The sequence below is a fragment of the Centruroides sculpturatus genome, unplaced genomic scaffold (genome assembly GCF_000671375.1).
Source record: "Centruroides sculpturatus isolate CEXI.00-Female unplaced genomic scaffold, Cexi_2.0 scaffold10, whole genome shotgun sequence".
In the NCBI taxonomy this organism is placed as follows: Eukaryota; Metazoa; Arthropoda; class Arachnida; order Scorpiones; family Buthidae; genus Centruroides; species Centruroides sculpturatus.
The window spans coordinates 462,776-478,293 of NW_019384396.1; the positions used below are offsets into that span (position 1 = coordinate 462,776).

Sequence of the window (15,518 nt, forward strand, 5' to 3'; positions counted from 1 at the left end):
GAACTCGTATAGAACGAGTTAGTTCACAGCGGGTCAAGGTGTAAGAAGTTACCCGCATACGTATACTTTTAAATAGTAGCATTAATAGTAAACAATAAGAGAATTAAAGCAATTTATAAGAACTGTTAGTTGCACAGAGACCATCAATCGTCTACCGGATTTATCATAGGGATTCAATTCGCGGATTCAAAAGACTTAAGAGATCGGGAGACATTCAAATGGCACTCTTGTAGAGACTTTATAGGCACCGTGTACACTAATTGCCTGCCAAATTATTTATTTTTCTTTACGCTGCGTATAGATTATATCAGTTTATCATTAAATTTCTTCTAGGGAAACCGGTTATTGCTATTTCGTAACACGATAGATGCTGTATTACACTACTAATGTCGCGTTTAAAGTGTATAGATTTCGTCCGAACGTCGCCATTTCTGTAATTTCATTCGCTCCGCAATGGGACAGTTTTATATACTCAGTTTCTATAACGATTCGTACTCGAACTCCGCTGGGAAAATAGGGAATACGGAGCTGTACTGGGAGGACATTTTAATGCTGGTTTTATTTTTTGCGCTGGTGCTTGTCGTAGGATTTTGGGTAAGTGATTTTTCTACAAAATTCCCTATTGGATGTGTAAACGTTTTGAATAATTAATTAATTTTAATATTGTAAAATGAATGTTACGCTCGAGATCAGTTGTAGTTTCAAGGTAATGTGAGGAAGAGGTGCACTTAATGTTCTTTTTTTTTTACTTTTCCAGTCGTCTTGCAAGTATACCAACGACAACGTCAGCAGTTACTTCCTAGCGAACAGGAGCATGCATTGGTTTCCTGTAAGTACTGTACAATGCCTATTAACAATGTATCTGGGGAGGGGCACTCCGATCTTACTTGGGAGTTGGTGCTTTGTTTGGAAGCGTATTGTTAAAGTTATCTTATAGAAAATGACTTACAATTTAGTTATTACTAGTTATTTCTGGAATGGAGTTAAATCCGGGTCTTTTGCAAAGATCTCAGTCTAAAAGAGGAAGACCATCGTCAAGTAAGTCATACAAAATTACGTATTCGAATACGAAATTGATAACTGAACTGATAATACGGAAGAAAATTTGATTGACTCCAATTCTGCATCGGGTGAGATAAGTAATTTAAATTTTTTGTCGAGATTTACCGTCCGAAGATAATGCAAACATTTCAACTGCAGTTTTATGGTCTAGAATTGTAGACCTAATAACTTCTAGTAATGAGAAGTTAGTCGATCAAATTTCTTTAATTAAAGACGAATTAGATACTATGAATTATGGCATTAATGATTTTAAAACCATCTCGCTAATTCGTCGAAAGGTTTAAATTTAATAGTTACTGATTGGAATTGTCAGGGATTAAAATACAAATTGACGGTTAAAGTCCAGATACGTATACTGTCATGGCGGCTCATCTCTAATTCCAACAAACAGTGGGGATGCACGTTCTAACCTAACCTAACCTAACCTATTCTAATAATTTGATTGGTAATAATTATGGTAATTTATTAGAATAGGTTAGGTTAGGTTAGGTTAGGTTAGAATGTGCGTCCCCACTGTTTGCAGGAATCAGAGATGAGCCGCCATGACAGTATACGTATCTGGACTTTAAGCAAATTGACTAGTACAGAGCTTGTATAATTAATAATGAGGTCCGACCTTCTTGGTATAACAAACACGGATGATGGAACGAGTTGTTCGAAAACTAAAAGGACCTGGTCGTCCGTTTGGAGGATTGTGTGCATTAATCAAAAAAGAATTAGGATAAGTTATACAAATTCAAAAATTTGAGAATTTTATATTGATAACAGTAGCGTGCCATCTTTGAAAGCGGTGGAAGCGCCGCTTCCCTCGCATTTTCTAAAACAGTGTTTTTCAACCTGTGGGTCGCGACCCCCCTGGGGGTCGCGGGTAAAAGAAAAAGACAAGTGTTTGTAGGTCCTACACTACAATAAATAAAACTAGAATTTCAGTGAGAAGGCTTTGCGTTTTTATTTTAAAGTACAATTGCTTTTTCGATCGATATTTAGGTCTCAAACAGAAAGAAAATTAAATACGTAGTTTTTAAAATCGCTGATATAGTTTTAATATGGCCCTGGGGGGTGGCCAGAATTTTTTTAACTCGTAAAGGGGTCGCGTATTCAAGAAGATTGAAAAACACTGTTCTAAAATATAAATACATATTGCGCGATTATTTCCAAATTATAACGTACTTTGAATTAATGCGATTATAAAAAAATATTAATTTTAATTATGTATTTTATTACGTATTTCTATACTACACGTGAAAAAACGATAAGATCGCTATTGTATATTGGAATATCATTGGCGGATGGAAGCGCTGTGTCGTCTAATACGGCGAAAATATCTGAATGGTGTAAAGCAGGCAGATTGTATTTGCGTATGCGCCTTACGGAACATCACACACACACACACACACAATCTCTTTATTAATGCAACATTATTGCATCACTGGTACCGCAATAGCATAACCAGTTTATACATGTTTAAGGTTGAACACAGGAATATGAAGTAATGTGCATCAATGCATTTACAGAACATCAATCTCGTGGTGGAAGCTACGCACCAAAATATCGTCTAGCGCTTCCAACGATTCTATCCGGGACAGGTTATGGTCGTTAGCCTCCCGCCGGCTAGATATTTGGCCGCTCTCATCCGATTACGCGAATCGCGAGTACATTTATGACTTAACCCAACCGATAGGAGTTTACAGGTACGCTTTTATGATAGGACCCGCTCTAGGGGTGTCAAATCTAAAGGGCGGCATTTTGGTTGCGAATGTGACAAAATATTGATAAGTTAAATACTTAATTAATCAAAATTTATATTTGAAGATTTATTTCTGTGGCTAAAATTACCACGCGATTTACATTTCGTATTTATTATTTTTGCCTAAAAGCCAAGAAAATATTTGAATTCCTTAATACCGAAGAAAACAACCATGAAAGACTGCTTTTGGGCAAAAAGGAAAGCGTAAGCAACAATAAAAATGAGAAAAAAATTTCTTTTGAAAATCGAAAGAAACTTTTTTAGTATAGTTATTGTACTGTAATTTTGTTTAGTTTTTATAGGATGTAAGTTCTTTGTTTGATTGTACAATAATACATTTTTGTAATATCATTAAAAATGCATGTAGTTAACAATTTGTAACTAGGTAGAGGTATATTTTAATTTTTACTGTTTCGTACTACTTGATTGTTAATTTTAAATTACATATTTCTCTCTCTAAATAAATTTAACGGTCGGCAATTTGTCTTTTTGTCCGGGGCGACATAAATGCTTGAGCGGGCGCTGATAGTTGACGGGAGTTTTAAAAAAAATCCATTAAAACATTTGATATATTTATCTCGCTTTCATTCCGCTCTCCTATCTTGTATTACTTACAGATTTCAATGTTAAACCGGTGATATTACGATTTAGTACGTCCCATCCTTAAGGGGGATGCAGAAGGGAATTCTTGTACAATGTTAAAAAACGAACTGTTACTTTGGCAGCATCATTGACAACTAAATGTAATGAATGAGAGAGACGCACCAGGTACAGAAAAAGCTCTAGAATTTATATTCCTTAAATTTACGATTTATGTATTCGTTTGTCGTAAAAATTAGTCTTTCCACTTTCCGATTCCATCCATTAGCCACTTGAAGGGAGGGAGCTATTTGACTAAGTGCATTAAGATGTAAAAATTAAAAAATATTTTATGTTATTTTTATATACGTTTCTTTACAAAGCTATATTTAATTATAATTTTCTTTAAAAGTATATTCGTAAGATTGAAGAATATTTTGTACCGGGTATGTACCGGTACACCCACCACACATTTTATTCCCCTACACCCTGGTTGACGCGCAATTAGCTAATTGTCCCTGGAAATGGCCTTTTTACAGAAACAGCCTCCCTATCGTCGAATGTCACGGCACGCCACTGATTGATAATACTACGTATTCAAAATAACGGTGTTGAATTTTTGTTTAAACAAAGTATAAACATTTCTCCAGACTGTGTGTGATGCATTTAAATTGTTAGATCGATGGACACATTAACCTCCTTATATATTAATTATCGGAGATTTTAACTCCAGAATAGAGCAGTTATTGGATGGTCGAAATGAACCGATATATAATACCCGAAAACCTAATAAGTTTTAAATTTAAGACCTAATTTATTAAAGTCGGTGCAAGATTTCAGGTTATATATATTGAGTGGTCGTATATAGAATGATTATTGATCTGAAAAACTTGTATAACTATTTTACAACTAGTTCTGAATTAATGTACTAAATTTGAGGTTTTAACACGCGATATATCGGATTATTTTCCTATCACCATAAATATTGTAGTTTCATCTCATAGTTTTTGTCGTCATTAATTCAATTACATCTTATTAACAGAGAACTTTGTTGCTATAACCGAGGCAATTGATTCACTTCGTGTTCAAACACTCTTAATAAACTTGAAAGGACCCGGAAAGAAATTTCCAACTTCAATTTTAAAGTTTTCTAAATATAAAGTTAGTATAATACGTGGTAACTAAACATTTCCAAAATTTATAATAACTCGTTGGTATCCCTCAGGGAGATCCATCGTCTCCTTGTTTACTTAACTTCTGTGTGTTGGATATTGAGTTGACTCAGTTAAGAGATGGATTGAAGCCATCCGCTAGAGTATTTCTAATTATACGCGTAAGACAAAGAACACACTAATCCCTTTATGACCAAACCGTGTCCATCAATGATTTAGTGCAGAACATTGCTAGTTGGCCGCTGTTTTCCGATTTTCTTGGTGTGCCAACTTTCCATTGAAAGTCCTCCCGTTGTCAGATTGCCCAACTGTTGCATTGTCTCGTTGGCAATACAGAAACCCCTTCATCAAACAATTGACAAAGACCGGAAAATTTCTCGAATTCCGAATATAAACGAAGATCCAACTCTATTGAACTCTCATTGATTCGTTTAAACATAATTATGTTCTTATGTACATTTTCAGATAGGAGCATCCCTGTTTGCCAGCAACATAGGAAGCGGGCATTTCATTGGTTTAGCCAGTGCGGGTGCGCGATTCGGAATTGGAATGGCAGCTTTTGAATTAAATGTACGTAGTTTTTCATTTGTTACGCGTTAAAACTTAAATATATTTATATAATAAATGGTTATGTACAGAAAACGTTTGTTTTTAATTCTAGGCACAGTATGTTCTTCTAGCTTTGGGCTGGCTATTCCTTCCGGTGTACATGGCTTCCGGAGTAAGTAAAATAAATTTTTACCCGTTAAAAATTGTTTTAATATGATAAGTCCGATTTTAGAATAAACAATTATTATGGAAATTCGTGTAAAAACTTTTCTGTTGATTGTCTATGGTGAATCTAGACAATAGCGGCTCCATAAATCCTCAAAGGGAGTGCAGAATGAAAATAACACCTGTTACAAAAATTTTCACTACCTGAGGTACCAGGCTTTACTCGGGAAAAACCTCAGAAAGGGGCGCTCTGCACACCACCTAAATCCTCACCTAGTTGATTTGTTTTACTTTATTCTTGTATGTCGTTGGACTGTATTCATACCTACTTGTCTTCCTGTTCTTCCGAGCTCTCTTTAACATTGTCATTTATTTTACATAATTGTTTTACAATAATTTTTGAATTAATGTACAATACATAAAAACTCAAAAATTATAATTATAATATTGGAAAATATTAAATTTAAAATTGAAATCACATCACATATCCTGGTACACGTAGAAACTGTGCCAGTCATAGAATAAGCGACAAGTAATTTCACTTACAGGCCAGTCCAATGGAGTGCCACATGATCAAAGGATCATGTGCCACTCCATTGAAACTGAGTGATTGTTTTTCTGAAGTAGGCCTGGCATATGTATGTTTGTTTCACAAACATATGCAAAAACACCATCAATGGGAATGGAAGCTTCATCTATTCAACTGAACTTATGTGCTTCAGTATCTTCTGAAGTAGATGTTTCACAGCTTTTTACAACTTCTGCAGTATCATCAGTAGTTTTGCTCATATCTTGGAAAGGGATTGTGATGTTTAATAAAAACTGTTGTGTGTCTGCTTCACCATTCCTGGTTCTGATGAAGTTAACGCAAGTTGTGTGATAGCATTAGATTGTGTTTGTTGAGGGATAACATATCTATCTTTCTTAGTGGTAATATCGACTGAAGATCTGTGTCTTTTCAGTGGATATTGATGATGTTATATTTGTGATGGAGGATTTGGAATGCTAAATATAGTTGGAACTGCATTCCAAATTAGCAAAAATGGAGGATCATTTTGAATTGCTGTAATTAGTATTTATACTGTGATATTTTTCATATTAATTACCAGTGAAAAAGTTAAGAGGTGTGTAGAGGAGAGACAGGCATTGAATTTTATTTATACAGATTAAATAATTGATCTGATGATTATGAAAGTGATCTGTGGTTTCAGATTTTAATAGTGGTTTGCTTTCATTAACCATATATTTGTATAAATTAACAACTACATAAAAATCTATAAATATATTTACTTTATAATAAAAAAATATTTAATTTTTACCAACCTAAAAGTGAAAAAAATGTGACTTAGACCATTTTCATTTTAATATATTCCATTGTCTTGGCCTAGTTTAAAAGAAAATGCAATATTTTAGACAATGAAACAATTTTATATAAAATGGGATAATTTTGTTTTTATTTACTTTAATCAAACTTTTATTTTAATATGTAAATACAATAGTATGTCAGTATATATTTAAAGGAAATGTAATAAACAATAAGATTGCATAATCTACAGTATTTATACTAAAAATGCTACGCTACCTTTCAGGGTCTTTTGGAAATCTAAAAACTGATAACTCATTCCAAACACATTTATTTTTTGAACAATTAATACCAGAACAGTGTGCTCCAGAATGTTTATTTCATCCCAGAGTTTATGAAGAAATGCTAGCGTATAGCAATTTTCCTTGCTAGTGTCTGCTACAAAGTCTTGCACTTGTGCAGATTAACTTTGGGGGCACACTGTTACCTCTCATGAAACTATGTGTCGCTTATACTATGTGGGAGTTTTATGTTTTATCCAGCTCAGTTGCTTTGTCCAATTGTTCCTGTGGCATTTATAGCTCTGGACTGTAATTTTCACGTGATTAGCAAGCTTTGTTGGCCAAAAAATTACGATATCACTACCAAAGTGTAATAACTATCTGTATGTATATTAGAGGTATCATTCCCCACACAGTGTATACTATGGATGACATTCACAGTACCACTGGAATATTAAAAAATAAAGTTTCTGAAAACTTTTTAATAATAAAAAGGCCTTTTAGCAAGCCCATTATAGGTTTGGCCAGGCCCACAAATGGGCTAGTTGGGTGGCGAAGGACAGTATGACATATACAGAGAGGCCAATCCCAAAAAATTCCTGGGGTTTTACGAACTGTATGGATTTGATGGCAGATTTCCCAGATTAGTGGGCTGCCACGTTAACTTCTCGGCGATCTATGCCTCGTACAGTGGTACCACGTTTTGCAAATCGTGCCCAAAGGCCCATATTGGTGATTGAAAAGTAGATGGAACTGTCACCTTTAAATAAGAATAAAAAGATGGAGAACAATGTTTTCAGTTCTCTTTCAAACAATCTGTCCTATGAAACACAAAACATTTTTGTTTCTTTGCTTTCATGGAAATAATGTTTAATTGCAAAAATTGGGTGATTAATGATTATATAACAATTTATTGTTGATTATTTTTATTACAGTAGATAAAATGAAATACAAACATTTGTATTTTTTTTTTTTTAAAGATATACACAATGCCTGAATACGTTAGGAAACGTTTCGGAGGCCGAAGAATAGGGATTTATCTATCAACTCTTACACTGTTTCTATATGTATTTACTAAGATTTCGGTAAGTCTTCACTGTTTCTAGTTTTGACTATATGTAATCATACCCATTGTGGATTTGAGCCCATAATGGGAGCATATCAATGGATGAATATGAGGACCAAAATATATGAGTAATCCACTCAGTTTTTAAGCCAGTCAAAAGTTACATTATAGTGACTTTGCTACTTTGGCCATACACCCATCAAAATCACATATGGTGAATAGGAAGATGGCTACGTGGCCAGGCATTTGGTCCATGAGGAACTAGGTTCAAACTTGGTTTAAATCACCATAAATTACTGTACTGCAGAGATTGGAGCATTGTCTCTCATCCTGCCTCTACAGTCGACCCCATTACACAAGAAAACTTGTGGCTGGCCAGAGAGTCTACAATGTTCTGGTGCCTCACATTGATAATCAATTGCTAGATTATGTGGTCACATCATAAAAAAATTGAAATTGCCCAATAAAGGTAAGACATTTTCCAACTCCAAGAAAGATCCTGGTTTGAACCCAATGCACATTTTCATAAATTTTCATCAGAGGCTTAATTGGATTCTTACCCATGCTGAGTTATTCTGCTGAAGATTAGGTGTGTCCATAATAGACAAAAATGAAGCACCAAAGTGTAATGGTACCATAAAAATAAATTCAATTTGTTCAATTCCAGAGATTTAAAAGAAAAAAATAAATAATTTTTCTATTGACTATTTTATTTTTAAAATAGGTAATTGTCTAAAAATGGACCTAATATATAACCATAAATCATCTAATGTCTATAATAAGTAAATGTATTAATTTAATATTTACTTTAAGGCAGATTTGTATGCAGGGGCAATATTTATAAAACAGACAATCAAATTGGACTTGTATGGCTCCATTTTAGCATTACTAATAATCTCTGCACTTTTTACAATATCTGGCAAGTAATTGTTATATTCTTTTTAAAGAGTATAATATTTCAGTACATTTACAACATACATTTGCTATTTCAGGTGGTCTAACTGCAGTCATGTGGACAGATTCTATACAGACTGTGTTAATGGTCAATGGTGCATTCATTTTGATGATGTTAAGTGAGTATAAGTTTCATCCAGGTACTGTTATTTACAATTAGAATTACAAACTTTTAATATTCTAGCATTTGAAAAAGTGGGAGGCTATAAAGAATTAATGGAAAAGTATCCAAAATCTAAACCCGGTAGTGATTATGTCAGATATGACATAAATAATCAATCGTGTAGTGCAATTTCTCTGTATTACGACCACCTCCTGAGACCCGCTAGCGATCCCGATCTTCCTTGGCCCGGTGTAACTTTTGGATCTATTATACCAGCTGTATGGTACTGGTGTACCGATCAAGTAAGAAGATACCATACATTAGTTTCAATAATCAAATCAAAGATAACAAAGCCATCATCCTGATGCTCTGGAGTACCAGAGTTTTACTCTGGTTCAGAAGCCTCAAGAATTTATGGTTTGTCCCAGATACAGTAATACCTCGACTTACGCGAACCCGGAGTTACGCAATTTTCAAATCTCGTCGATTCGTTTTTTGTTTGAGCGCCATACAACTCTCAATTATTCACCCCCCCATGCTATTGTTCGGCTTACATGTTTGGACGTGTCGCGCGGAATCGACACATAGCTACAATTTATTTTGTGTTATTTATTTGTGTGTTTGTTATATCTACGGAGATTTGAGAGACTCTATGTGGTGATTTCTTGTAACCGTGAACGAATCAAAAGACGAGATAAGATTAACGAGAACATTTATTAGCTTAAACACATCCGACTTGGATTTTACACAAATTGCGAAATTATACCGTGACTTACGCGATAGGTGGGACTGAGCGATGACCGCGTAAGTTTGGGGTATTACTGTATATTAGCTCCTATCACTTGTCTGACAGACAGCCAATGTGAATTTGGCCAAATACACCATTGAGGTAACAATAAAAAGTCATTTTTTCATCAGTAGCATATGTGAAACCTTTCAGGTTTTCGAAGAGGTTACATCTTATTATTATTAATTTGTATTTTAATATCTAAGTTCATAACTGATATATATTTATGTAATTTTTAAGATATTGATTTTAATTAAACAGGTTATTGTCCAAAGAGTTTTATCTGCCAAAAATATAATACATGCTAGAGGAGGATGCATTTTTGCCTGTTACATCAAGTTATTAACACTTTTCCTTCTCGTTCTACCAGGAATGGCAGCCAGAGTTTTGTATCCAGGTAAGAGATTTTTCTAAAAAATCATCATGTTTTAATTAATTTAAAAATGATTGTTATTTTCTTGTTATTATTAATTGAAATTAAAAAGATATTGTTGGATGCTCCAAACCAGAAAAGTGTCAAGAAGAATGTGGAAACAAAAATGGCTGCACAAATATCGCCTATCCTTTATTAATTCTGAATCTAATGCCAGCAGGTAAGTCTTATTTAATAACTCAACGTTCGACTCAAAGATTTTAAGTTGGATATTGGATATAGTGAGATTGCTATGCCCAAAATAACATTTGTTTTTTATTATTTATGTTTCTTGACTCTCTTTGCCCTGAAAATACTAACATGAGAGACAAGAAGTGATATATCCAAGACACTGTCCTCTAAAAATTGCTAAGCTCCTGACCTGGAATTAGATCCAGGTCTCCAAAGCAGCAGGCTGATTTTTTTAACACAATAGCATCAGCCTGCTGCTATTGTTTTTATTGTAAGTATATGTAAAATTTTATGTGCAGGTGCTCGTGGTATGATGATGTTTGTGCTTTTGGCTGCACTGATGAGTTCGCTCACTTCACTTTTTAATAGTAGTTCCACAATTTTTACTATGGACATCTGGACAAGTTTCAGGAAACAAGCAACTCAAATGGAACTGATGATAGTAGGAAGGTGACTTATAAAATTTTAATTCTATGGAAAACTTGACGAACAGATGTAAATGTATTTATAATTTTTATATAGGATATTTATACTGATTCTTGTTGGAGTCAGCATCGCTTGGATACCAATTATAGAAACCTCACAAATAGAACTCTTTCATTTCATACAGAGTATTTCCAGTTATTTGTCACCTCCCATATGTGCAATTTATCTTCTTGCCATTTTATGGCCAAGAATCAATGAAAAGGTAAAATAATCAGTTTTCATTTTCAATTTGAAATAAAATATCTTTTTTATACCTTTACTGTTACAGGGTGCATTTTGGGGACTCATGGCAGGTTTTGTTATAGGCATGATTCGCTTTGTTCTCGAATTAAACAGCACCGTTCCTCTTTGCTTAGACAAGTTACCAGATCCTACATCCAGTATTATTTCTAAAATAAATTATTTACATTTTGGAATTATATTATTTGCTATCGTGTGCATAATTACTATCGCAGTTAGTTTGTCAACCGAAGCTATAGCCGAAAATCAGGCAAGTCAGATAATACGGTTGAGGTTAGTGACAAGAAATTTCACAAGTTCTTTTTATTGGACAGTTGTATCGATTAACATTCCGGTCAAGATTCAGTGTGAAGTTAAGAGATGATTTAGATGCCCGAATTATCTCGGAAAGAAGACAGAAGAGGGTATCCGTTAGAACATGTTCCATCGGAATCAAAGAGGATATTTGTGTGGAATCGTCATCGGAAAAATCTGAGGTTCGGCAAAATATCAGAAAGAGTAATCAAGTGGTAGTAGATGGTTAGTATTATTTAATTAGAAATGTCACTTGAGAGCATTTAAATCAGAGAAAACTGAAAAGACAAATTGAAAATAGTAAATTATTTAATATACAATGTTGTATTTGCTTTGGGAAATACAACATGACAATATTACATGACAGAGTGAGACTAGTTTAACGTTAGAAGTGTGTAGTATTGTTTGTTTATTGTCACAAATGTAATGAAATGATGGCTATATGAATGCAGAGTGCTGAAGGTTTACGATAACTAACTTAAACTTTTTGGAATATTTTAATTTTATTCTGTTTTAAGAAATGCATTTCAGAAAACAAGATTTCCCATCTTTAAGTTGTTCTCTTCAAAATATGAAATATTACATCACATATCAGTGAAACTTATAATTTATTTAGGAACAGTCTCACACTTTGAAAAGCAACTTAAAGAGAAAGAAGTTGTTTTCTAAAATGCTTTTTTGACACTGTTCACAATATTCAAAATGAAGGTTTCACTGAAAAATAATGCTTGTCATGCATACAGTTCAGAAATTTTTATCTTTAAGGATATAAAACTTTAAAAGCAGATTAATACCTTACAACAGTATAATACAAACTGATTTGGTAAAAGCACTGCAATTTGATTACTATCAGATATATATATTTTTATTGATTTATAATAATATTTTTATAGGATCAAAACTCTCGTTAGTAAAAAGGACATTTTATTATCTGTGTGGAGTGAAGAACTCAAAGGAGAAGAATTGGGAAATGCAAAAGCTTTCTCCTGAAGAAGAAATAGAGAAGATTTTCCATTTTTTGAAACCCAATCGATTTTGGGATTCCATCTGTAATGTCAATGTCACAATTATTTTAATAGTGACGTCGTTTGTTTGGGGATTCTTTGCCTAAGTAGTAATATTTTCCTGAGCGTGTTTTACCTAAGTAGTAATAATTCTGCAAAAGTAATAACTTAATATTTGTGTTATTGTAAATATTAAAAGCGTACATAAACAATACCATCTTTAAAGTAAGTTCCTTATGCAGCTACAACTCATTTATTCTGTATTAACTTGAGTGTGTTATTACAGCATCTTTTACTTGTTGGGCTTGCAATTTGAAAAAATTGTAGACCTACAAATTCCCACTATTATCCATTCATCCCTCTGTCTTTCCTTAGAGTTAGATAGATGAAAGACAAGACCAGATATGGAAACCTTAAGGGCAGAAGAACCCAATTAACTATATAAGAACTTCCATAGCAAACCAGAGGTCATTATTTCAATTCAAAAATTTTCCTTCGAAAGGTGTTAGATAGACCGGCATGACTATTGTTAAGTGGAAAGTATGTTGTACAGGGAAAAGCCACTACTAATTTGAGGTTTTTAATCATATGCTTAATTTATTTAATTTAAAATAAATGCATTTATTTTAAATTAAATAAATTAAGCATATGATTAAAAACTGCAGACCGGCATTGTGATGATGTCACAATAAATAATTGCTCATTGATTTAAATTTCCAATTCTTAAATGAAATGTTTTGGTGGAGGCATGAAAGTATGTGTAAGCAAAGTCTGGGAAATAAGGAGGCTGTAGAAATAAAGGTGCCATACTTTTGCCAGTATTTACTAATTTGGAGAGAGTAATGGTCCAGTGTGTTGACATAATGGAAAATTTCAGAATAAATAGTAATAAATAAGCCATTCACAAGCCAAATCAGTTAAGTCATTTTGAATTTTTTTAAATTTTAGTTTCAAAGCACATCAATATAAAAAGTTAGGAATATATCAAAATAAGTATCTGTAATAATAATAATTAATTTTATTGACTATTGAAAAAAATTGGCTTCTGAAATAAATACTATCTAACTCCATACTGTAATGTAAATCTGCCAGCACATATTGCAGTGTCCAGTGCCTTGTAGATAGCTATAAATTATTTAATATCTCATCACAAAAAATATATAAAAGAAATTAATTAGTTACAGTCCAACTGCTGCAGAAGTAAATATACTTTTGGATTATTGAATGATTGTTTTAATTTTGGTGGCAATTGTTTTTAGAAAAAGAAACAGTTATATCAAGATGGATGAAACTAACAATAATTTTCCATCCCTCCTATTAAATATGATTCTTATCAAAATTTAATAACAAATCGACACGACTAGACCTCAAATACAGCTGATGAAGACGACGTCATTTATGTTGCCGAATAACCAATTTAAACAAATAACAACAACAACAACCATTGTAACAGTAGCAGAACAGTTATTAAAGATTTTTTGCAAAAATGAGTAATAAAATATGCACGATAATGAAGTTTCTTTATATAAAAAAAAAAACAATTTGAAGATTGAATTTGATGTTATTACTTTCTTCACTTACCAAGTCTATTAAATCCCTCAATCACATCAAAATCGTAACAATAAAGCATAGATATTCTATAATTGTTATCTTGTAGCTTTTATTTAACAACATATATCTACAATAATAAAAATTTCAAATAAACATTGTTAAAATTCCTTTTAAAATACATTCTACAAAGAATGTATATATTATTTTGTCACTTTTCTCCAACTTTTGTTTTATGGAGTTAATCGATTGGGCAAATGAGCAGCACAAATAACTATGAGCCTCATTGGTCTTAAATGTTATAAGTACAGATTAATCGCATACCTTTTTGATTTTAATTCATTAATGTGCGATGTCCCGGAATGCATTTCAGTTTATTCAACAGCCCTCTTGTCAGTTTATATGAATATTCTATTTTTATTTATTAAATTCTCTTATAAGTGTTTTAATTTTAATACCATGATGATGAAAATATCTGGATTAAGAGGGCTGTCGAATAAACTGAAATGCATTCCGAGGCATCACACAACTTTTCGATTTTTATTCATTAGTGTGTGATTAATCTGTACTTATAACAATAATGCCAATGAGGCTCTTATTTATTTATTACTAACAAGCAATTATTTATTGTGACATCATCATAATGCCAGGCTGCAATTTTTAATCATATTCTTAATTTATTTAATTTAAAATATGTGTCCCCCACCTCAAATTAGTAGTGTCTTGACCATGTACTGTACATCATACTTTTCCATTATGAATGGAGTAGTGTCAGTCATCTATTAACTGCTTTCAGGAAAAGTTTTGAATTGAAATAATGTGATTTCTGGTTTACATCAAAAGTTTATATTCAGTTAATCGGGGTCTCCTGTTTCTAAGCTTTCCATATCTGGTCTTGCATTTCATTTACCTAACACTGTTCTTGAGATTAAGGATAGATAAACAACAGTGGGAATTTATAGGTCTACAAGTTTTTCAAATTGCAGCCCAATTAACTGATGATGTAGATTAGAAGCATACATCTGAGAATTGAGATTTTGTTGCCACAGACGTATTTTTATCTTACTGCAACGCAGAGGCAATTAACTCTCAAGTAAATACAAGTTTTGCTGGAAAAGAAGAAATAAATGACTTTCTAGAACCACTCGCTAGAACTTAGACCCATCAACAAGATAGCATACTTTCAGGCCTTCTACATCAAAGAAGGCCACAGCATTACCTTCCCCTTAGAAGAACTGATTTCCATATCAAAGAGATACATTCTCTCCAAAAGTTATACAAGAAATACAGGATTTTTATTTCCAGTAATAACTCTGTTTAGGATATCTAGGTTTTTGTGAACTGTACACATCAGTTCTCTACTGATGAGCAACATGTACAGAACAATGCAAATTTTCCAAAATGTCAACCAGATTATGAAGCAATCAAAAGATTCTAAAAAATCATCAAATGCAGAAACTAACATACCTGGGAATTGTAATGTTGATTTGTAACTTCCTGTAAAATGCTCGTCATCCATACACTAGTATCATAAGATATTATACATTACATAAATATAAAACTGAATTGTTCTA

At 32.9% G+C, this 15,518-nt stretch overlaps 1 protein-coding gene across 1 annotated transcript; it reads left to right on the top strand.

The window, feature by feature from the left end:
* The first annotated feature begins 374 nt into the window (after positions 1-374).
* On the top strand, positions 375-14,649 carry LOC111618406 (sodium/glucose cotransporter 1-like). The gene is made up of 15 exons (XM_023359936.1): positions 375-594; positions 758-829; positions 5,026-5,130; positions 5,222-5,281; positions 7,839-7,943; positions 8,738-8,843; positions 8,917-8,997; positions 9,063-9,283; positions 10,030-10,165; positions 10,254-10,361; positions 10,672-10,822; positions 10,895-11,060; positions 11,127-11,348; positions 11,413-11,617; positions 12,286-14,649. The coding sequence occupies exons 1-15, from the start codon at positions 454-456 to the stop codon at positions 12,501-12,503; spliced, it is 2,097 nt and encodes a 698-aa protein (XP_023215704.1). The 5' UTR covers positions 375-453; the 3' UTR covers positions 12,504-14,649.
* Positions 14,650-15,518: the final 869 nt, after the last annotated feature.

Bases quoted from the DNA above. Each gene is read 5' to 3' on its own strand.
- LOC111618406 (XM_023359936.1), top strand. From the start codon at position 454: ATGGGACAGTTTTATATACTCAGTTTCTATAACGATTCGTACTCGAAC. The intron at 5,131-5,221 runs GTACGTAGTTTT...TTTTAATTCTAG, and splicing joins TGGCAGCTTTTGAATTAAAT to GCACAGTATGTTCTTCTAGC. The intron at 8,998-9,062 runs GTGAGTATAAGT...TTAATATTCTAG, and splicing joins ATTCATTTTGATGATGTTAA to CATTTGAAAAAGTGGGAGGC.